Source organism: Lycorma delicatula, chromosome 7, assembly GCF_047948215.1.
Source record: "Lycorma delicatula isolate Av1 chromosome 7, ASM4794821v1, whole genome shotgun sequence".
NCBI lineage: Eukaryota > Metazoa > Arthropoda > Insecta > Hemiptera > Fulgoridae > Lycorma > Lycorma delicatula.
In genome coordinates this window covers 87158798-87182022 of record NC_134461.1, presented here as the reverse complement: position 1 = coordinate 87182022, position 23225 = coordinate 87158798, and the positions used below count along the sequence as shown (strand labels likewise).

The window sequence follows — 23225 nt, the reverse complement described above, 5'->3', positions numbered from 1 at the left end:
CTCATTTTATTGTGGAATGTTGGCTGTGTAAGTGTAAACTTTTTTCTGTCCTCTAATACCATCACCTCTTTCATGGCAACAGATCCATTTGTGTAACTGGATTTGCTGTGTCTTCTTATGGAAGAAAACACAGCAAATCCATTTGTTACAACAAATGGGTAACATAAATGGGTTGTAACAAATGGGTTCATATTTTGTTTGCATCTTCCATTACAGATAGATAATATTCTTGATGGCACAGATGATATATTCGTCTTTCTGTTTATTCTTTATTTTTCAGTTTACTTCTTGAGAGAAAAGTCTTGTTTAGTCTATAAATTTATATTTCTATATTCTATTTATATTTCTGTCTATAACTACTCACTTATATTTTGTAAAAATAATGGGAGAAGTTTTGTGGTAGGAATTCTCCATCAGTAGTGAGGAAATGATGAACAATTGATACCAAATGAAGTAAGATAGCACAATACTGACTTATTTAAGATGGCAGTAATGAAAAGTGATAAGATCAAACAACCATTTAGTTGATAGTTTGTAACATTGCATGATTATGATCAATTGTAATAGATTACTGTCTAAATTTTCTGCTCTCTTGACTGGCCAAGTTCAGATCTTCTATTCCCAATACTCTCCCTTCTGGCTATGAGTTGCAATACCTGGGCTCTTATTGGCTTTTGATGTGGATCCCCTACTTTACCACTTCTGTAAGGTTAGTAAGAATAGTGGATTACTAAATGAAAGGTGTTACTAGTAGTTGTAGTAGTAAATAGTATCTTAAGTGATCTACTGGAGTTTTTGCAAGATATGAATACCACAATTTTCTGGCTGGAACATTGCCATATACAATAAGTAATGTTGTGCCTGTGCATCCAAATCTGTGCTTTAGCTCATTTGGTAGTTTACTTAAATCATTCCTTGTGGATAACTTAGTGGGTAAATTGATTGTTTATGTAATAATTAAAAGAAAATGAAAATGCAAGTTTAAATTAAAGATGAGTGAAAAAAGAGCATGTTTAGATTTTATAAATTCTTAAAATATTTGATAACAAAAATTTTATGCATAACATTTCAGTGTAGAATTTGTATGGTACTTTAATAAGGTTGTTTTATCTGTTCTAATTCCTATTTTCTGTCTGTCCAGTTTTGAATTTTAAAGAAATTAAAATGACTTTTTTTCTAAGTGCTGAATTGGCTTGCAAAAATATTTTTATTTAAATATAATCTAGCCCTTTCCTTTAAGAATGGAAGTGAGTGCGTTTAAACTTTATTTAAATAAAATATTTTGTTTTTATGTTTAGGGAAAATTTGTGCAATGTAAGTTTGGTCATCACTATCATAAGGATTGTCAAAATGTTGGTCCACCTCAGACAAACATCCTGTCTGCAGTAAAAGAAGATAATTTAGATGAGTCATCCCCTGTGTGTCTTCATTGTGGTTCTGATTCATTCTACGATGTTAATATTAGTTTGGGTGCGCATAAGTATCCTGTATTTCTACCACTTCAAAAACCACCTAAACAAGTGTTAGTTAATTTTATTTTGTTATTATTTTTACATTGTTTTACTTTTAACAAATTATTTATTTATTTACTTTTTAACAAAAAAACTGTTTAGTTTATGTGATCTTTCTGTTATAAAACAAATAAAACATTGAAAAAAAAGAATATTTTTACTGGTTATAAAATGTAATGTTTTGTTCCTAAGGAATGCTTTTATTTATTCTTAAGGAATGTAAAGAATCTGTTTGAAATGTGTTTTTTTATTCATATGTAAGCGGCGTGTAAAATAATCCAACATTTTTTTTGGCAATAATTATTTAGGTTAATAATTTATTGATGTGTTTTATGCTAACAGAAGTGACAGTAGTTCATGAATATTAGTTTCTTCTCTTTCTGAGTGCACTATTTGTGTATTGTTCCAAGATGGCTGACAAACTGAAGAACAGCACGTGAAGATTGTGCTGGTTTTTAATGAAATGTGTATGTCAATGAAAAGTGTGGTGTTTACACAAAGATGGTTTTGTGCACATTTTCAAACTCTGTGGTCCCCTCATTTAAAACAATATTAAACTTTTCGAAAAATTTAATAGTGATGGTTCAGATGTGAGAGTAAGTGCAAATGGCCTGCCAATGTTCCTTCTCCACAAAATGTTGAAGCTGTCAGAGCAGTATTGCTGAGGAGCCCGGGCAAATCAACGAGAAAAGCATCAGCACAACTTGGGATTTCTAGGCAATATGTTCTGCAGTGAATTTTAAAAACTGATTTGCATTTGAATTCGTACAAAATGACAGTGTTGCCTAAATCAGTGGTTGACAACAAATATCAAAGAATGACATTTGCTGAATGGGCTGTGAACCAAGACCTATTTGAACAATGTTTGATTTTTAGGTGAGGCATATTTTTACCTAGTTGTTGTTGTTAAGAAACAAAATGTGCATTTTTGGGCTTCTGAAAATCCACATATGGTTCATGAAAAGATGCATCACACTCCAAGAATTACGGTATGGCCTGCTATCTCAAGTCATGGGGTAATAAGGCCATTCTTTTTTGAACAGTGAATGTTATCTAAACTGTGTAATAATTTTGTTCCTCAGCTTGCAAAAGGGTTTCAATTAGAAAACGAGTTGTTCATGCAGGATGGAGCCAGACCACACACAACTAATGTCTTAGTCTTTCTGCGTGAAACTTTTAATGCAAGTGTCATTTCAAACCGATTTCCTAATCATTTTGCGTGTGGACACAACTGCTCCCCGAACAGTCCTGATTTGAATCTGTGCGATTATTTTCTTTGGGGATTTCTAAAGGAAAACATTTTCCCTAAATATCGTACAGTGATAGAACTGCTGCGAATGCATCAGCATTCAGCACGCCTCAACAATCATGTTCAGGCGTGCAATCATGTTAAGATAACTGAGGATATGTGTCGTTGAGTTATTAACAACATAGGAGTTCGTGTTGAAGAAGTTGCTAAATGTGATGGTGGTCATACTGAATATGTGATAAGCAGAACATAATCTTCAGGTATATAGTAAACATGTTGTATTTTATTTTTCTGTACTGCGATTCAAATAAATATTTTTTAACAAATCCAAATGTTGGATTATTTTGTGCACCACTCTGTTGTTTGTTAAATTCATGTTGATGAAGTAGTGGTGGTTGATTTTTTCATCCCATTTACTGTTTATTGTCTGATTTTTGTTACTTTATATGATTAGTTGTTAACAGGTAATCTATAGATTGAAAAACTAATCCCTGTATTTGGTGAATGTTAGTATATTTATTGATCATCAGAATATTGAATTTTACTCCCTGTATAGAGCCCATCTTTCTCTTGCTTTTATAAATAAATATACCTGCTTCTTTTAAAGAGATATTAGTTGTTATATGTAAGTATTTATTTTGGATCTATAAGGCAATAAACATATAAAATGCTCTTCCGGCATTGCAGAATTTATTTATTTTTTCTTATAAAACTTTAATTATGATTGTTATTTTATAATGAACAAATACTTGAATGTAAGCTATAATAATTCATTTTTTAAAGTGGATTTTTTTGTTTTATTAGAGGGCTAAAAGTGAAATGTTAATGATAATGTAATGTAAAGATAATGCAATTGTTTTTTAAGTGATTTTTTTCCTTTTTTTAATGTTGTACAATTACATTTTATAAAGATTTGAAAATTGGAGGAATTTTCTTCTTATTAGGAAAAACAGTTATTTACCTACATATGTTAAATATTCAATAAATGATTCCAGTGCAAACGTGTTTAATTTAAACTATTTTTCTATTCAGATGTGCATTTCAAGACTATCTTTGCATAAAGAGTGGTGAAGGGTTTATCCCTGAAAATCACTTGTCTATATTATGTTAATTTTTATGACAGTTCTAGTTTTTTATTTTATTAATGAAGTTTAAAATAATAGGATAAAATTTATATTTGATAATTTGATTGAAAACAGATCCACTGTGGGGATGAGGGATACAAACGACAGGCATGCCCTAAGAAGTTGGAGGGCCCGACTTGTGTTAGACATCTTTGGAAGGACCATAAGCACTCTGTAAATAGCAAGGATTGTGCTTGTTATTGGAGATATCTCGTAGATATCTTGTTAATGGCTGTTACAATATATTAGAATTCAGTATCATTAGATGGTTAAAATTTGGCAATTAAATGCACAGGGTGCTTACATTGTACAAATTGAACTTTGCGAAATCACCATACGTAGGGGGTTGGATGTTGTCTTGTACGTGTTTTTTATCTGGTAAACTGCCAGGTTTTTCTTGTTGGAAAAGATTTTATTTTGGTTCTGATAGCATGTCTGTTGTACTGTGCAGAAGGGAGCGTGACTGTGTTATCATTTGACAGTTCTCAAACGATCATCATGGTGTGGATTTTTCTAAAATATTTGTTTTATGAAGGTTACAACCCAAATAATTTTATTATAATTCTTGAATATTATAATAACCTTCATAAAACAAATATTTTAGAAAAATATTATATATACTTAAATAATAAAAGACTGATAAATGAACAAACTAATTTTGAAAATGATATCTTATTTAAACAAATATTAAACAATAATTTTGAATCTTAGGGTTGGTGAAACTGTTTCATACTAATAAACATAACAATTGTGACCTTCATACTGACATGACGAATAACGACTTTATTTTACCTCTGACAATCAATTGTTATATTTATTTTATTACAATTATTGATATGTGAAGTAAATATTTGTAATAAATATTATATAATTATTCCTGATGATGGAGTAATGATCTACAAAAGCGCTTGAACATAGCTACTATTAATGAATGTTTAAGTTGAAATTATAATTATATAAATAATTCATTTTTACCTTTCGGGTAGGTAGAGTTCATTTCCTTCATTCTTAGAAAGTCATTCAGTCTTGTTTGAGATTTGGCTAAATGTGTTATGTTTGGAGTTTATGTTAGTATTACACCAATGGGAATTTGGCTTGTGGCATTTGCATAGATGGCACCCTGGCTGAGGCTACATTGAAAGATGTCATTGCCGAGGTATTGAAGGTGACCTCTGGTAAAGCCCATAAGTGGTGGCTACGGAGGAGGTGGCATGGCAACCAAAACCATCACATGGAGGATGTCTTCCCCTATGCCTTTCTCGGGGTCAGTCAGGATTGGAAAAGAGAATTATGATATTGTATTATCAGGATTGGAATATACTAGTGATAAAACTAGAAAAACTTTAAAAATGAATCGGAGAATAATTTTTGTAGTCTAATTTTATCTGTTGCATTGAAGATTAGGTCAAAATATTAGCAACAAAAAGATTAAATTAATTATTTTGTCACCACACTTCAACTATAACTTACTTTTTTTAAGGAAGGGGTCACCAGAAAATAGGATAAATGTGGATGTAGTAGGAATTAGTGAGGTTCGGTGGGAAGAGGAAGGCGACTTTTGGTCAGGTGATTTTAGAATATTTAACTCAGCTTCAAATAATAGGCAGGCAGGAGTAGGTTTCATAATGAACAAGAAGATAGGGAAGAGAGTAGAGTATTTCAAAACGCATAGCAATAGAATCATTGTAATAAGGATAAAATCAAAACCTAAACCGACAACGATTGTTAACGTCTATATGCCTACAAGCGCCCATGATGATGATGAGGTAGAGTGTGTGTACGAAGAGATTGAGGAAGCAATTAAACACGTAAAAGGAGATGAAAATTTAATAATAGTTGGAGATTGGAATGCAAGCATTGGAAAAGGCAAGGAAGGAAATATAGTGGGTGAATACGAGCTGGGCAAAAGGAATGAAAGAGGGGACCGACTTATAGAGTTTAGCACGAAGTATAATTTAGTAATTGCCAACACCCAATTTAAAAATCATAATAGAAGAATATACACTTGGAAAAAGCCAGGCGATACTGTAAGGTATCAGATAGATTATATCATGGTTAAGCAAAGATTTAGAAATCAACTCGTTGACTGCAAAACTTACCCTGGAGCAGACATTGATAGCGACCATAATTTGGTGATAATGAAATGTAAATTGTGATTTAAAAACCTGAAGAAAAGGTGTCAGATGAATCGGTGGAATTTAGAGAAGCTTGAGGAAGAGGAGGTAAAGAGGATTTTTGAGGAGGACATCGCAAGAGGTCTGAGTAAAAAAGATAAGGTAGAAAATGTAGAAGAAGAATGGGAGAATGTTAAAAAGGAAATTCTTAAATCAGCAGAAGCAAACTTAGGCGGAATAAAGAGAACTGGTAGAAAACCTTGGGTTTCAGATGATATATTGCAGCTGATGGATGAACATAGAAAATATAAGGATGCTAGTGATGAAGAAAGTAAAAACAACTATCGGCAATTAAGAAATGCTATAAACAGGAAGGGCAAACTGGCAGAAGAAGAGTGGATTAAAGAATAGTGTTCAGAAGTGGAAAGAGAAATGAACATTGGTAAAATAGACGGAGCATACAGGAAAGTTAAGGAAAATTTTGGGGTACGTAAATTAAAATCTAATAATGTGTTAAACAAAGATATACCAATATATAATACGAAAGGTAAAGTCGATAGATGGGTGGAATATATTGAAGAGTTATACGGAGGAAATGAATTAGAAAATGGTGTTATAGAAGAAGAGGAAGTTGAGGAGGATGAAATGGGAGAAACAATACTGAGATCTGAATTTAAGAGAGCATTAAAAGATTTGAATGGTAGAAAGGCTCCTGGAATAGACGGAATACCTGTAGAATTACTGTGCTATGCAGGTTGGGAATATATCACAGATTATACAGACTGGTGTGTAATATTTATGAAAAAGGGGAATTTCCGTCAGACTTCAAAAAAAGTGTTATAGTCATGATACCCTAGTAAGCAGGGGCAGATAAATGTGAAGAAGAGAGAACAATTAGTTTAACTAGTCATGCATCAAAAATCTTAACTAGAATTCTATACAGAAGAATTGAGAGGAGAGTGGAAGAAGTGTTAGGAGAAGACCAATTTGGTTTCAGGAAAAGTATAGGGACAAGGGAAGCAATTTTAGGCCTCAGATTAATAGTAGAAGGAAGATTAAAGAAAAACAAACCAACATACTTGGCGTTAATAGACCTAGAAAAGGCATTCGATAACGTAGACTGGAGTAAAATGTTCAGCATTTAAAAAAAATTAGGGTTCAAATACAGAGATAGAAGAACAATTGCTAACATGTACAGGAACCAAACAGCAATAGTAATAATTGAAGAACATAAGAAAGAAGCCGTAATGAGAAAGGGAGTCCGACAAGGATGTTTCCTATCTCCGTTACTTTTTAATCTTTACATGGAACTAGCAGTTAATGATGTTAAAGAACAATTTAGATTCGGAGTAACAGTACAAGGTGAAAAGATAAAGATGCTACGATTTGCTGATGATATAGTAATTCTAGCCGAGAATAAAAAGGATTTAGAAGAAACAATGAACGGCATAGATGGAGTCCTACGCAAGAACTATCGCATGAAAATAAACAAGAACAAAACAAAAGTAATGAAATGTAGTAGAAATAACAAAAATGGACCACTCAATGTGAAAATAGGAGGAGAAAAGATTACAGAGGTAGAAGAATTTTGTTATTTGGGAAGTAGAATTACTAAAGATGGACGAAGCAGGAGCGATATAAAATGCCGAATAGCACAAGCGAAACGAGCCTTCAGTAAGAAATATAATTTGTTTACATCAAAAATTAATTTAAATGTCAGGAAAAGATTTTTGAAATTATATGTTTGGAGTGTCGCTTTATATGGAAATGAAACTTGGACAATCGGAGTATCTGAGAAGAAAAGATTAGAAGCTTTTGAAATGTGGTGCTATAGGAGAATGTTAAAAATCAGATGGGTGGATAAAGTGACAAATGAAGCGGTATTGCGGCAAATAGATGAAGAAAGAAGCATTTGGAAAAATATAGTTAAAAGAAGAGATAGAGTTATAGGCCACATACTAAGGCATCCTGGAATAGTCGCTTTAATATTGGAAGGACAGGTAGAAGGAAAAAATTGTGTAGGCAGGCCAAGTTTGGAATATGTAAAACAAATTGTTAAGGATGTAGGATGTAGAGGGTATACTGAAATGAAACGACTAGCACTAGATAGGGAATCTTGGAGAGCTGCATCAAACCAGTCAAATGACTGAAGACAAAAAAAAAAGAATATATCCTCTTTTTTAACATTGAAGTGAATTAGCTGTCTTGATTAGTAATTATCATGTAATTTCTCTCATTGTTTTCAGTGTTTTATTTCTACTTAGAAATTTGTATGTAAACTTGAGTAAACATTATCCTAACAAAGAATAGCAGTCAGTTCAGCTTTTTAATCTTTGAATCATGTATGTAAAACAAATCCAACTGAACGCTTGTTCTGAAAAAAGTTAAAATTAAACGTTTGTTATAAATTATATTTCTGCTTTTGATTGTTGTTTTTATTACTGGATAGAGATGTTAAAAGGTTTAGGTTTTAATTAATCTTAAATAATTGTTACTTAAGTATATTGAGAAGTTCTTGTAAAATTCTTTATTCAATATTATTTGTATTGGAATGTTTATGGGAGTAAAAGTTTGTTATTTACTCTGTTATCCCTAAACTAGTATTTCTAAATTTCTGTTGTGTGGCTTTGACATTTAGCCATAATGTGGAAATAGATCAACATTACAAAATGCTTCTTGCAAAGCTTGAAAAAAAGTCCTGAACTTGAAAAGTTTTTTTTTATTAATATTTTGACTTCTTCTTATGTAAAATAAAAAAATTATTTTTTGTTTTTTATATTTTACAGACCATCAGCTAAGATGACATTTAGTGGTTGTTATGTTGATCCTGTTGAAGTTAAGTATGAAGATGAAGATGTAGAAGATAAAAAATTTAATCTTGTTGATGATAAAGATAAACCGCTCGTTCCTCCTGTTAATCTTGTTTTGCCATCTGGTTTGAAGATTTCATCAGAAGGATTGCCTGACACTGGATTGAAGGACAAGTTAGACAAGTTGTTGCATGTCGCTTGTACTATTACCACACCTCCTAGTGGCAGGTCTGTCTGTCTTGTTTGTCTTGCCATTATATTGTGTTGCTGCAATTTATTTTTTATTTTATTTGTCTGTTGTTTTAGTTACTGTAAGCCTCTCATATTCAAACTCATATTCGGATTTCTTATATTAACATTTTTAAAAAAATCTACATCTGTCTTATTTCTGTGTTTAATTATGTAATAGAAGCTGTTGTTCAGTTGAAAACTACTTGCTTGGAATTTACAGAATGATATGCAATATATGTGAAAACTACACAGGTGTGATTTAAGATAAGTTGAAATACTGGTAGGTGAGTGTGACATATGCCACTTTCTCTTTGATAACAATTATCGTTGTGGTAGAATCTTAAGAATGTCTGAAACAGGTTGAAGTCACCCAACTAATTTTTAGGTTGAACTAATACAGTTGCTCAGGAATACTTTTACTTTGAGATTATAAGAATATCCATTTTATCCTTAAAAACACTGTTCCAAAATGTTCTGCTTTGTTCAGTGATGGTTCTGGCCAATCTTGTGTTTGAAAAAACTCTAATTACACTTTCTTATAACATTTTTTGTTAATTCAGTTTTAAACAATTAGGATTATCATAGAAAAAATTCTTATCATTTGAACTCAGTGTGCTGTTACTTATCTCTTAGAAATGGAAACATTTTTTTTATGCATAAAATAATCTCCGTGATTTATTTTTATTACTGTAATTTTTTATTCTTCACAACTCAAATGAGAATTGTGGTTTTGAAATTCTTCATTTAAGTATGACGCAGGTGGAAAGTCTAGGTAAAGATTTAACTTTTTGATTTCCAGACTTGATGTGGGAGTTATGTTAAAAGTGCCAAGTTAATAATTTTAAATTTTAGTTTTCCCAAAAGCAAAGAGGACTGTTGTCTTGTTTTTTAATGTAGGAAGTTCCATTTATAGAGTTTTTAATACAAATAAACTATTTTTGAAATAATTAATTGAATTGGAAGTTACAACTGTTTTCTGTTAAGTTTATCAGTTCAACTGGAAAAAAATTTTCCAAGTCAATGAACTATTGTTCATTGACTTGAACATCAGCTGTAAACATGTTTTTTGACTTTCATCTTGATTAAATACAAGTATACAAAGGCCATTCCTGAAGTGCTATTTGAATGTTTATTTTAGTTCAACAAAAAAAATAAACTAGAAAGTATGGAAATGAAATATTGAAATATGTTAGTAAATGGACGAAATGATACTGTGTGTGCGTATGTGCATGTATATATATGTGTGTGTATATCTGTGTGTGCATGCATGCATGCACGCACGTATGTGAATGTGTGTATGAATATCATAGAACATAAACAAATTATAACAATAAAAATAGTTACATGATCCATTATAATTGGATTTGTCAAAAAAAAATTCAATCTTGGTTTTATAAATATTAGAAATTTTTCAATCACTTCATAAGTGTTTGTTTTAGGTTATTAATTCTAGGCGAGTGTTTACAGCTATAAAGGCCATCTCTCACATCCTAACCACCAAACTCTTCTATCCTGCCAACTTTTTTCCTTCAAATTCCTTCTCTTTATCGCCTCCTTCACTCCAGACATCCACTGCCTTGTAGGTCATCCACATTTCCTCCTCTCTCCTGGATCCATTCCAACAATCTGCTAGGACATTTATACTCCTTTGTTTTCCAAACATGCCCGTACCATTGTAACCTTCTTCCCTCCAAAACATCAGTCACTTTACCAGTTGTCCCAATCTTCTGTCCCTTCTTCTGATCTCCTCATTTCTCATGCATTACATTCTAGAAACTCCACAACTCCTGTGCAGCGCATCCATCTTCACAGCTTCTTCCCTCATCTCTTGTTCTAATTTCCCAAGCTTCTGACCCATACAGTAAAATGTTCTCCATAACTCTCTTTTACAACCTGTAATTAGTTGCTTTTCATATTCCTTCAGACCACCACAAAGAATTGCCCTACTGAATAGCCATCCTCTCCAAAGTTATACAATGATTTATATCTATTTCCTTCTTGTGATAATATAGAGCCAAGGTACTTGGCCAAGTCCTCACATGCCTTGATGATATTTCCATCTATAATCATCTTCTTCTGTACCAGCCACTAGATACTTTTATTAAAATTTATCTTCAAATCCCATTTATTAAAGGTTTTCACTTATTAATTTATGTTTATATTATATACTTTCTAATATATCAAATAAATAAATAAAAACTAGAGTTCAATTTTTTATTTAATGTAGTGATCAACATACACATCTAGTTATACGTTGTTTGTTTATCAATGATTTCTGAATGTTCTTTGTTATTTCAGTTATATCAAACAAAAAATTTCAAATCACATTATATAATACTATATAAACTTTACTTGAAAAATATTTTTCTGTTTTTGCTAGTGTTTCATTTAAAAAATTTAACTAATATTATGTAAATGTATCGGCACATATGTTGGCACAGGGACTGAAAGCCTGTGTACTAGCATTTTGCATGCTTTGGCCTCTGTAACAAGCAAACTAAAAACATTGTCATTTTCTATATGTCTTTTGTGATATGATAATATATGAAAAAAGGTTTCATAAACTTGCTGTAGCATATGTAATTGTTGAGTTTTATTCTAAATTATATATTGATGTGATCTAGGCCTACTTCCTGTTGTATAGCAACTAATAATAGTAGAATCATTCATGTATCACATGACTAATGTGCTATTTATGAATTGTAAACACAGCACACAATTCTAAGAATTTCATTTACTTATTTTTAATATACTGTAATCGTTGTATGGTGAAGAATCATATTTCAGATGTTGCATGTAATTATGTTCTAGAAGTGGTTATTATAGAAGCATTTATTGTGGTGTATATTTTACTTAATGAAGTGAATAGCTGTTAGTGGTTTATTTTTACTATTTGTTGTTTTGTTTTCATTTAAGGCTTTGTCATAAATTCAATATAGATATTTTGATATTTCAATATAGTTTTTTTTTTAAATGCCCAAGTTAGGAGGAAAAGGTACAGTAGTTCGTAGTCAGGCAAGGGAAATTGTATTCAATGTTTATAAAACATTGCTGTAACAGTGGGGAAAACTAAAGTGTGGAATACAGTTGTTCAAGTGACAAAAGTATCAGAACGAATGGTCCAATTAATTCTAGCAGAAGGGAAATCAAATGAAACTTGAGAAGCCATCTGTGTTTGTTTTGCCGAGAAAACATGTAAATCACCCCAGTACTGTACAATTTAGATTCATTTGACATGAATGCTTTAAGGCGTTTAATGACTAAATTTTATGTAACCAAAAAATACGTCCCTACTGTGAAGAGAATTCTGTAAAAACCCACAAAAGTGAAATTAATTTCAAAGGGAGTGAAAGATCTTTAAGAAGAATGTTACATAAAATGGAGTTTAGATGGAAAAAACAGAAGACAAATGGAAATTACTGATAGAACAGCATGACATTAAAATGCATAGAATGAAATTTCTACGACAAATTTCCCTGTTTTTTGAAGAAGGAAGACCGATTGTCTACACAGATGAAACCTACAGTCACAGTAGTCATGCAATACCAAAATCATGGGTAGACACAACAAACCTTCATGAGGGACTGAAAACACCAGTATTCAAGGGCTCACTATTAATAATTGTTCATGCAGGCTGTAATAAAGGATTCATTAACAGTGCTTTACTTATATATGAGTCAAGTAAGAAAAGAGATTATCACAAACCAATGGATTCTGAAAAGTACATGAAATGGTTACGGGAGAAGTGTATTCCCAACTTGCCACCTCGGTTGGTCATTGTACTAGATAACGCATCGTATCACAACATTCTGCTACAAAAGCAACCAAATTGAAACTTTAAAAAGTGATGTGATAAACTGGTTAGCTGAACAACGAATTAACTGTTCTCATGCTATGATAAAAACTGAATTATATGATATAAAATTTACACAAAGAAAATCAAAAGAAAATAGATGACATCTTCAAAAATTATGGTCACACAGTTCTATGGTTGTCACCTTATCACCCTGACTTAAATGCCATTGATATGATTTGGAGTCAAGTGAAAGGGCAAGTAGCTAAATAAATACAACTTTTAACAGGTCAGACGATCTTAAGTTAGCTAAAGAGGAATTTCATAAAGTGTGTGAAGCTGAATGGAGCAATATCTGCGAGCATGTTGTCAACGTTGAAAAAAAATACATTGAAGATGAACATTTATATGAAGTGCACATCAACAATTTTCTAATAAATGTGAATTAAGAATCAGACACGAGCTCTTTAGAATCAACCGACGACAGCAACTGGAATTTGAGCTATAGCAATAAAGTAAGTAGAAAAAATAATTATTTAAAGTATTTTAAAATAATATTATTTTATTTAGCATATGGCACCAAAACACAACTCCAATTACAGTCAAAAATTACAAAGAAAGATTTAACAAATTAATATATGCTACTGATTCTGGAGTCCCATCAGGAAATCTTCAGGATTCCCTTCATAAGCTGTCTTAGGGTAAACTTCTGTGATGTGTTTAAGAGTTTGATTTTCACCACATTTTATTTTAATTTAATTTTCCATTATTTTAGTATCCATACCATTTTAGTATTCCATTATTTTAGTTTAATTTTCCATTTATACAGGAAATAGGCGCACCCACCATGCTGAGTTCGTATTCTGTTTAGTGTTGACCATGTCTTATGTGGCAAGTCAAAACCCGGTGGCCTTTGAGTAATACATGGGATTTGGTTATTCTGCTTTGTGGTCCATTCTTGACGCCAGGCATTAGTTAGGTTAAATCTGTCCTTTGTGGCAGCAATTGCTTTTTTGATAGGTGGCTTTCTAGATCGAATGCGACCACGATTGGGATCCTCAATGTTCTCATGTATTGGTAGGTTTCGATTGTCCATAAACTTCTTGTACTCTCTTACAAGAGCGTTCATATGGCGCAGGTTTGGGGGTGGTATGTGGCTCAGTACCAGGAGCCATTCACAGGAGTAGACCTGATAACCCCGGCTATCATTCTCATAGTGTTATTAACTTGAGCATCAATTCTATGAACATAAGGGCTGTTAAGCCACACTGGCGCATAGTATTCAGCAGCCGAGATAACCAGGTTCAGAGCCGATTTGCGCAAAGTGGAAGATGATGCTCCCCACGTTGTTCCACAGAGCTTATGTATGATGTTGTTTTTCACTTTCAATTTCTCTGCAGTTTTCATTAGATGCTCCTTAAATGAAGCGTTCTATCAAGTGTCATACCTAGGTGTTTTGGTGTCTTATTGTGAAAGAGCCATGTATTCTCGAATAGAATTTTAAGCTCCCTATTTACGAACTTGTTACTCAGATGGAAGCATGATACCTCTGTTTTACTAGCATTTGGTTGAAGCACCATCTCCGAAAGTACCTTCCCGATTTCTCCAGGTCAGCCATCAGGACCTCCTCTGACTCTTCAGATGATTTACATTTTATTGTTAGCACCCAGTCATCGGCGTAGCCATGCTTTTTAGATCTTGTCTCTGGCATGTCTGCAACATAAAGGCTGAAAAGGAGAGGCGCAAGTACTGACCCTTGTGGCAGGCCGTTCTGGAGTTTCCTTGGTGAGCTTATATCAAATCCCATTGTAACTTGGAACATTCTGTCGTTCAACATGTTAATAAGAAGGCGAAATGTTAGTTTGCATGGGATTACATGGAGGACCTTACACATCATGCCTTCTCTCCAGACAGTGTCATAAACGGCTGATAAATCAACAAATGCAGCAGAGGTTTTAAGATTTTTTTGAACCTGCTTCAATGTACGTTGTGAGCGAGAGAACTTAGTCGGTGCAACTTCATTTTGGCCTAAAGCCTGCTTGTTCAATTGGTATAACAGCATATATCCTCTGACAGATTCTGTTGTAGATAATACTTTCTAGTAATTTATATGTCAGTGATAGCAATGCTATAGGCCTATAGCTCTTAGGTAAGTTTGCTGGTTTCCCTGGTTTTAAAATGGCTACTACCTTTGATTGCTTGAACTCTGGGCATGCTACCGGTCTGCATTGTCAGTGAAGAATCTGGCCTGCCAAAGTTTTGCGTATTTTCCAGTTTAATAAAAATTCCGCATTGATACCAGAATCCTAGAAATTCCAGATTCCTAGAAAAATTTTCCTCCAATTAGCCTTTTTGAAGTTCCATCTTGGGTGGGGTACAGAGGTCATAGAGAAATTTGACTACCTGCCAATTTTAATTATCAGCTTTGTGTATGAGAAGATTTTTTTCAAGCATGTTAATTGAAAGTTTAATAACAAAATATTGAGGTGGCTGTAGAAAAATATGAGATGTAGATGGCCTCAGATGTGGATGGATTCTTAATAGTTTATAACTTAACTACTCATTCTTTTTGTTGTTTGTTGAACTTTTCTGTCTTCATCTTGTTCATTTTCTCTGTAATGAAATCCCCCCCTCAGTTGAAAAGGTATGTTTATTTCTATTCAATTTCAATAGAGATGATCACTTCTACATGTCAGGGCAGTAGAACAAGACTGAATATGCTATTGTCAGATTACTTCCAGGGATGCTTGCACAACCTAAAGAAAATTAATTAAAATTGTCTAGGAGTCCAAAGTGCTATTCAAAGAAAAAATAAAGAAGGCAAATTATTATTATTTTTTAAGCAAATTTTCAGAACTATAGGAAATATATCACATCATGAATTTTCTCACATAGAATAGGTTTTCCTATGTTATCTTTATTATGAGAGGTTTTATGGTGTTCTGTGATTATATTTATTATTTTCTGTTTATTTTTTTGAAGTGTTATTTTTATTTTAGTTTTGCTTTATTTTTTCCTCACTGTGCCAAATTCTTTGAATCCATATTTGATGTTGATGTCTTTGTATATTAGTTATTATTTTAATCATTACTAGTTTTATATTTAGCATAATCCATTATTTTGTGTGTTTAATTATTTTAATGTATCTTTTTATTTTATTTTTATAAAATGTATTCACCTTTGTTGGTATTTATAAGTTCTGCCAATGTTATTATTTTTTTACCTACTTTTATTTGTTGTACATATTTTTAAATTAGATGTGACTAATTTGAAGGTAATTTTTTATGTTTGTTTAATTTTTAATTTTGTACATGCATGAAGTTAAAATATTTTTTAATTAATGTATTATAATTTTTTATATTTTATTACAATAAGTGGATGAATGTTTTATTTTTGTATTTTTGTTACATTTATGTGAAGAAGGTACAAACCCACCTTAATTTCATTGATAGTTTTAATTAATTTGTAGAATAGGGGTTTGCTGTTCTCAACTACTGATTCATTTGTGAATTAATAATGAAATTTACTTTTATGTTATTTGATAATCATTATTATTTATCACGTAGGCTGCAGTTATAGTTTGAAGCAATATTTTAAGCAGAAGGCTTGAAGTGGAAGCATTTGTTACTATTTCTATGTGTATGACAGTCTTAAAATGTTTACTGATGTTCCTTCGTTAATGTGGGTAGGATGGATTCCAGCTCATGCCTTGGTCTGTAATTGTGTGGTTTAGGTTGGGTTTGGTTTTTCTATTAAGTGATTTTTTTTTTAAATGGAACTTAATGTAATTTTTGTTCTAATAGATAATTAAATGATCTATTATTAAATTTAAATTATAGCATTATTAAATTTTAATAGGTTAAATTTTTAATAGCCTAATTTTTATGGACTTATTTTTGGATTGTATTTTTACCTGTAAATCTTTGACTATTTTTGTAGTATTTACTGTACCTATGTGTACATTAATTTTAAAAAATTTCCTCTTATTGATTTCAATATCATGATGAAAAGTGAAACATTATTGTCAATTTTTTGGATATTTATAGTTGAGATAACTTTTGACAATCTTTATCAGATTTGAAAATAAAAGCGATATTTTTTTATTTATGTTTAATAATATTATGTAGGTTTGACCTTTCTTTCAGATATATTGATATTATATGACCAAGTTTAGAAGGGTCAGTAGATGTACAGGATGTGTATGGATTACTGAAGCAATGACTGGGTTTATGATACTTTTGATGTCCTTTTCTTTCTTTTTTCCTGTTTAGCCTCTGGGAATTACCATTCAGGTATTACTTCAGAGGATGAATGAGGATGATATGTATGAGTGTAAATGAAGTGTAGTCTTGTACAGTCTCAGTTCGACCATTCCTGAGATGTGTGGTTAATTGAAACCCAACCACCAAAGAACACCGGTATCCTTGATCTAGTATTCAAATCCATATAAAAATAATGTCTTTACTAGGACTTGAACACTGGAACTCTTGACTTCCAAATCAGCTGATTTGAGAAGATTACATTTCCAATAGACCAACCTGATGGGTTTACTTTTGATGTCCTGTCATGGTTCACTATTACTTTAACTCTGTGCCAGAGTGAAGGTAATAAATGTGTACAGAGGCATTTACATCGGTGGCATCCCAAGGCCAGGCTTATTACCATGAGATGTAAAAAATCAGAGGGCGATAGATGACTTCCGTTAATAAAGCCCAACTGGGTAATGAACGGGGGGGGGGGGGTGTCGACGACCGGAACGTCACTAGGTTGATGTCTTCCCCTATGGGATTGGGATGTTCTTGCAGTGTCAATACTTATTTAGAACTCCAGTGCACATATACGTATAGCTTTTTCAACTTTTGACAAACAATACTTTTTTGAACTTTCATAAATTAGTTTAATGAGGTTTCTTATTACAAATATTTTTCAATTATATATTTCATAAATGTTTATAATTTTTTCACATTATTATTTTCTTGCATATCATATCATTGCATTTTATTGACTGTTTGGGCAAGAAATCAATTACAGTAAGTCTGAGTTTTATAAGTCTAGTTTTCATGTAGATTGAAAAGAATATTTTAGATATGGCTAAGGTATATATTGTTACAGTGCCAGAGTGGGATGAAACATACAGCATTTGTCTGAGCCTATGCATCCGTATGTTTTCTTGCAGGAACAGAATACTGTCTGTCTCTTGATATGTAGCATAGTGTCTTTCTTGATCATTTTAACATTTTTTATGTGTTTAGTTTTTATGTATTTTTTTTATTTTTGTTTTGTGTATTTATTTATTTATTTACAAAAAGTGTAATAAAAAATATTTATTTTCTATAAAATATTTATGTATAAACATTTATGCATATACAATATTCAGTTATTTCCTATACAAGGTCTGTAAGTAAAGTAATGAGACCAATTTTTTTTTTGGCAGCCAAAGTGGCAAAACTGTAAAGTTACTAGTAAACATATGGTTACATGAACAGCTGATGTATATTGGGCATTAATATTTTTAGTTTATTGTTGCCATGTGAGACGTAAACAAACTTTTCGTGAAACGAGTTTTTGTTATGCGTTACAAAAATGAGTGATACTAATTATGAGCAACATTGTGCAGTCAAGTTTTGTGTTAAACTCTGTGAGAATGTTACTGAGACGCTTTCAAAATTCAAAAATTCACTTTGTCATGAGCCCAAGTTTTTAGGTGGTTAAAGCATTTTCAAATGTTTGCGGGAATCAGTTGTGGATGATCCATGCTCTGGAAGACTGTTAATATCAAAAAATGATGAGAACGTTGAGCGAAACAGAGACTTGATATGATGCTACGACTGGCGATTAACTGTCAGAATGATTGCAGAACAATTGAATGTGAACCATATCACATTCCATCAAATTTTGACAAACAAATTGGACATGAAAAAAGTTTGTGCAAAATTGGTCCTAAAAAACCTCACTGTTGAACAGAAAAACAACAGGATGGAAGTGTGCTGAGATCTTCTAGGGTGAATTGAAACTGATTCTGATTTCTAAAAAAAATGTTACTACTGGTGATGAATCTTGGATGTTTGAGTACGACCCAGAAACAAAACACCAGAATAATGATTGGCACACTTCAAACTTACCATGTCCCAAAAAAAGCAAAAATGAGCAAATCAGAAATCAAAACCATGCTAATTTGTTTCTTTGATAATAATGACATTGTTCATAAGGAGTTTTTACCTACAGTACAGACTGTAAATCAATATGTTTACTGAGAAATTCTTGAAAGACTACGGAAAAGAGTTGCCTGTGTCAGACCAGCCATGACTAGAAGCTACATCATAACAATGCACCTTGTCACACTGTACTTTCAATTAATGAGTTTGTGGCAAAGAGAAACATTCCTGTATTTCCTCAACAACATTATCAACCTGACTTGAGTCCTGGCAACTTTTTCCTGTTCCCGACTAGCCGACTAAAAAAACACCTCTAAGGACACCATTTTAGAAAAGTAGAGAACATAAAAGGATATTCTGGTTTCTGAGTTCCAATACTATTATGAAGAGTGGGATAACCATTTGAAATGTTACGTGGCTTCCCAAGGGAACTATTTCGGAGGTGAGAGAGTCTATGTATAATTGGATTGTAAAAAAACCGTTTTTTTGAAGCAGTCTTATTACTTTGTTTACAGACCTTGTAACAAGTAAATTTGTAAATTAAAAGCCTTTAAACTTTCAGATATATTAACTTTCATGTCTAAATAATTTATTGCAATGGTTCAATTTTATCTTCAATCCCATTCCTCAGTAGCATTCTCAGATGATTCAGATTCTTTATCGCAATAAAGAATCTGAATTCTTTATTGCGATAAAGAATTCAGGTATATGAATAAGAATTCAGAATAGGTAATTTTATTGCGATAAAATTTCCTATTGTTGCTGACATTTGAACTATCATTCTTTCAGATTGCTTGTCCATAACTCTGTCCATCTTGTAATACTCATCTTTTATCTTTAAAATGTAAACATAACACTTTTTCTAAAATTCGGTATCCAGTTCTCTAAATTTCTTCCCAACCATTTTGTTCAGTTTATTGATATTATTCATTAAATTGTGTGTAGGTATGTAATGTTTTATTTTTACTCCAAATAAATTCCATGGAGTTTAGCTCAGGGCGACAGGGAAAGAATCTCAGTATCTATGACCTTTTTTTTTCAATATTTTGTTTAAATAATATTACTCATATTGTGGCTTATTTATACATTCTCACCAGTTCATGAAGTTAACATTTGAAATAATTTCAGAACGTGGAATATTCTTTTCTCTTAGCCATGCCAAGCAATACTGCCTTTCGCTAATTGGCATAGGATGCATTTTTTACTTTCATGTCTAGCGTTATAGCAGAGCTATAGCTGTAGAAGGGAAAGTATTGTAATCAATCCAATTTGGGCATATGAGATTTTCACTGGATCTTGATGTTTTGACACCTAAGCAACCCAAAAAACCAAAAAAATGGACAGAAATTTTCTTAATGTTCATATGTACATGTGTGTGTTTCGTATCTCACACCTTATATCTCCAGAAGTACTGAACCGATTTTGTCCAAAGTTGGTCAGATCACTTCTGTATATGGGGCTTTGATGCTATTAAATGTTCAACTTAAAAGGTCAACGGAGTGAGGCTGTAGAGCAAGGTTACCCTCAGTATCTTGAGATTTTGCCTAATTAAGGTCTTATATCCCCAGAAGTACTGGACCGATTTTACCAAACTTGGTCAAGTGGCCAAACTAGCGCACACCAAGTGAGTGTTAGTTTGGCCACTTACACAGTGTGGAGCATTATTTACTATAGAAATCAAGTTTTCAGAAATATTTTTCATCAGCTTACTTTTAATTCATCCATAATAGTTTTCTGCATCCATTTTACAGTGATAGCCCCCTGTTTTCTGATCTGATTTAAAAACCAAAAGGGCATTCTTTCCTTCTCCCACTTCTTTACAAGCATAGTTTTTATTAGGCTTGATCCTTTCGAACCACTGATAGACCATATCAGATATTTTTGATCATATTTAGTGTTCAATTTATCAGTCTATCCACTATTCTTCAGATGTGTTGTTAACAATTTTTTAATATTATAAAACCAGTTCCATGTTTTATAAAACTAATTTTACTGATGATTTAGTCAAAATAGATGATTCATTGTTTTTGAAATCTTTCCTAAGAAAGCAATATTTTTATAGTTAGTAGAGAAAAATAAAATTTTGATATAATATTATAAAAAATAATTGATTTTAATTATAATCGTCTAGTTACATGATGCTGGCATATTTGTTCATTAATATTATATGTAAGAATTTTAAATTAGAATGTCTAAATATTGACAAAAAACTATAATAAAGTTTTATGGTGAATATCTTATAAAATAAGAATTTTACAGAAAAACACCATTAATGATAAGGACAACAAATATTTATTTTAGTTTGATTAAAATGAAAGAAAATTATTTAAAAAGATCTTTAACAAAAATTTTTTCTGAAATTGAAATGCTGTATTTCTCCCATAGTTAAGTGAGCACAGAAATAAACTTCAAAATATACTTTCTATAAGTACAGTAGTGTGCAAATTAATCCAAACACAGATGTTATTTAATAAAAAGAAACTTTATGTAGAAAAAATCTTACCTGTACAATTTTTGAATATCTGTTAATTAATATATATTTATTCTTAATCACTTGATATACACAATTTGGTATCTGTGTCGATTCAACAAGTGCACTCATCATCATCATGATGGAGTATTTTGCCTGTCGGTAGGCCCCTGGCACCAGTGTTGCCTCCATCTGCTTCTGTTCCTTGCTTTTCTTCACTACCCTTTATGTCATTTATTAACTTCAGCCTCTTCCTTCCTCTTTTTTTTTTCACCTTCAATGAAGCCTTCAAGAACTGTATTTATTATTCCTTTATCCCTAATTATGTACCCAATCCAGTTCCTTTTCTCCTGATAATCGCCAATATTGTTCTACCTTTATATATTTTTCTTAATTCTTCTATGTTACTTACTCAGTCAATCCATTTTATCTTCTCCATCCTCCTCCAGACCCACAACACAAAAGTCTCGACCTTATCTTTTTCCTTTTTCCCCAGTGTCCATGTTTCACTACTTTACAAAAGTATATTCGAAACAGCATTTTACCAATTCCTTCCTCAAGTTCAGATCCATGTTGCTACAGAGTACGTTTTTTTTCTAAAAAAGGTTTCCGTTGCCACTGCAATTCTCATCTTAATCTCATTTTTACTCCTCCAGTCTTCAGTTGGTACTGTTCTGAGATATATATATCTTTTTACTTGCTCAATTTTTCATTGATGCTGTAACAACATCTTCCCTCTCATTCACCTTCATGATTTTTGTTTTCTCACATTTATTTTCATCCCATATTCCTTCATCCCTACTTCCAATGCTTCTATCATTCCTTGTAATGTCTGAGTGACTTTTAACTACAATCAGGAGATGGTCAACAAATCTGACAATATATATTTCTACTGCCTATGCTTACTTCTTTTCGGCCATCCAATATTTCTTTCAACATTTCCTCGACATAAAGGGTGAACAGTGTTGGTGATAAAAAGCTGCCTTGTCTCACTTCTCTGCCTAATTTTAACCAGTTTGTGAGATTATCATTTATCTTCATAACTGGTTTTTGCTTCATTTACAGTTCTCTGATCAATCTCCAATCCTTCCAGTCAACTCTCATTACTTTCAGAATCTCAAATAATTTTTCTGTTGAATGCCTTTTCCGTGTTTGTACAACACAATCTCAATTCTCTTCCTCTTCCAAAAAATATTTTTCCAATCATTCTAATCAGTCCTACAGCTTCTCTTCTTCCTATTATTTTCCTTAATCCAACTGTTCTTCCCCATCATTTTTCTTCTCTTTTCTTTCTCATAATTTTTCTTGATTTTTGTAATCAACCTTCTATTCATAACTCTCAGCATTATTTTTGCAGCATGTGATATTAAGCTTATAGTTCTATGTTTTAGGTCCAACCTTTTTAGGTATCTGAATCATTATTGTTTTACCAAAGTCTTTGACCATATTCCAGTATCATAAATTGTATTGCACATTGAGATATTTAATGTTTTCCTTCGTCTTCTAAAATCTAAAGAGTTCTGTTGGACTTCATTTACACCTGTTAGTTTCCTGTTCTTTATGTCTTTATAGTGTGTGTAATTTCAGATTTCAAAATTGGTGGGTGAGTCTTACTTTTCTTGCATAACGTCTTTCATCTCAGCTTTGCTTGTTTCATGTTTCCTTCTACATACTCTTCCCATCATTGCTTTATCTCATCCTCTGTATAAATGCTTTTACCATCATTTTATAAATAGGATTTCTTCTATCCCATGTGGTGTATTTTACC

General features: G+C 32.1%; 1 protein-coding gene across 1 annotated transcript in view; it reads left to right on the top strand.

Moving 5' to 3' along the window:
- G9a (histone-lysine N-methyltransferase G9a) overlaps positions 1–23225 on the top strand; it is a 91222-nt gene that overhangs the window by 23805 nt on the left and 44192 nt on the right. Inside the window, exons 6-7 of the mRNA XM_075371026.1 lie at positions 1299–1522; positions 8785–9036. Coding sequence (XP_075227141.1) covers positions 1299–1522; positions 8785–9036 — 476 coding nt within the window. The remainder of the gene's footprint in view (positions 1–1298; positions 1523–8784; positions 9037–23225) is intronic.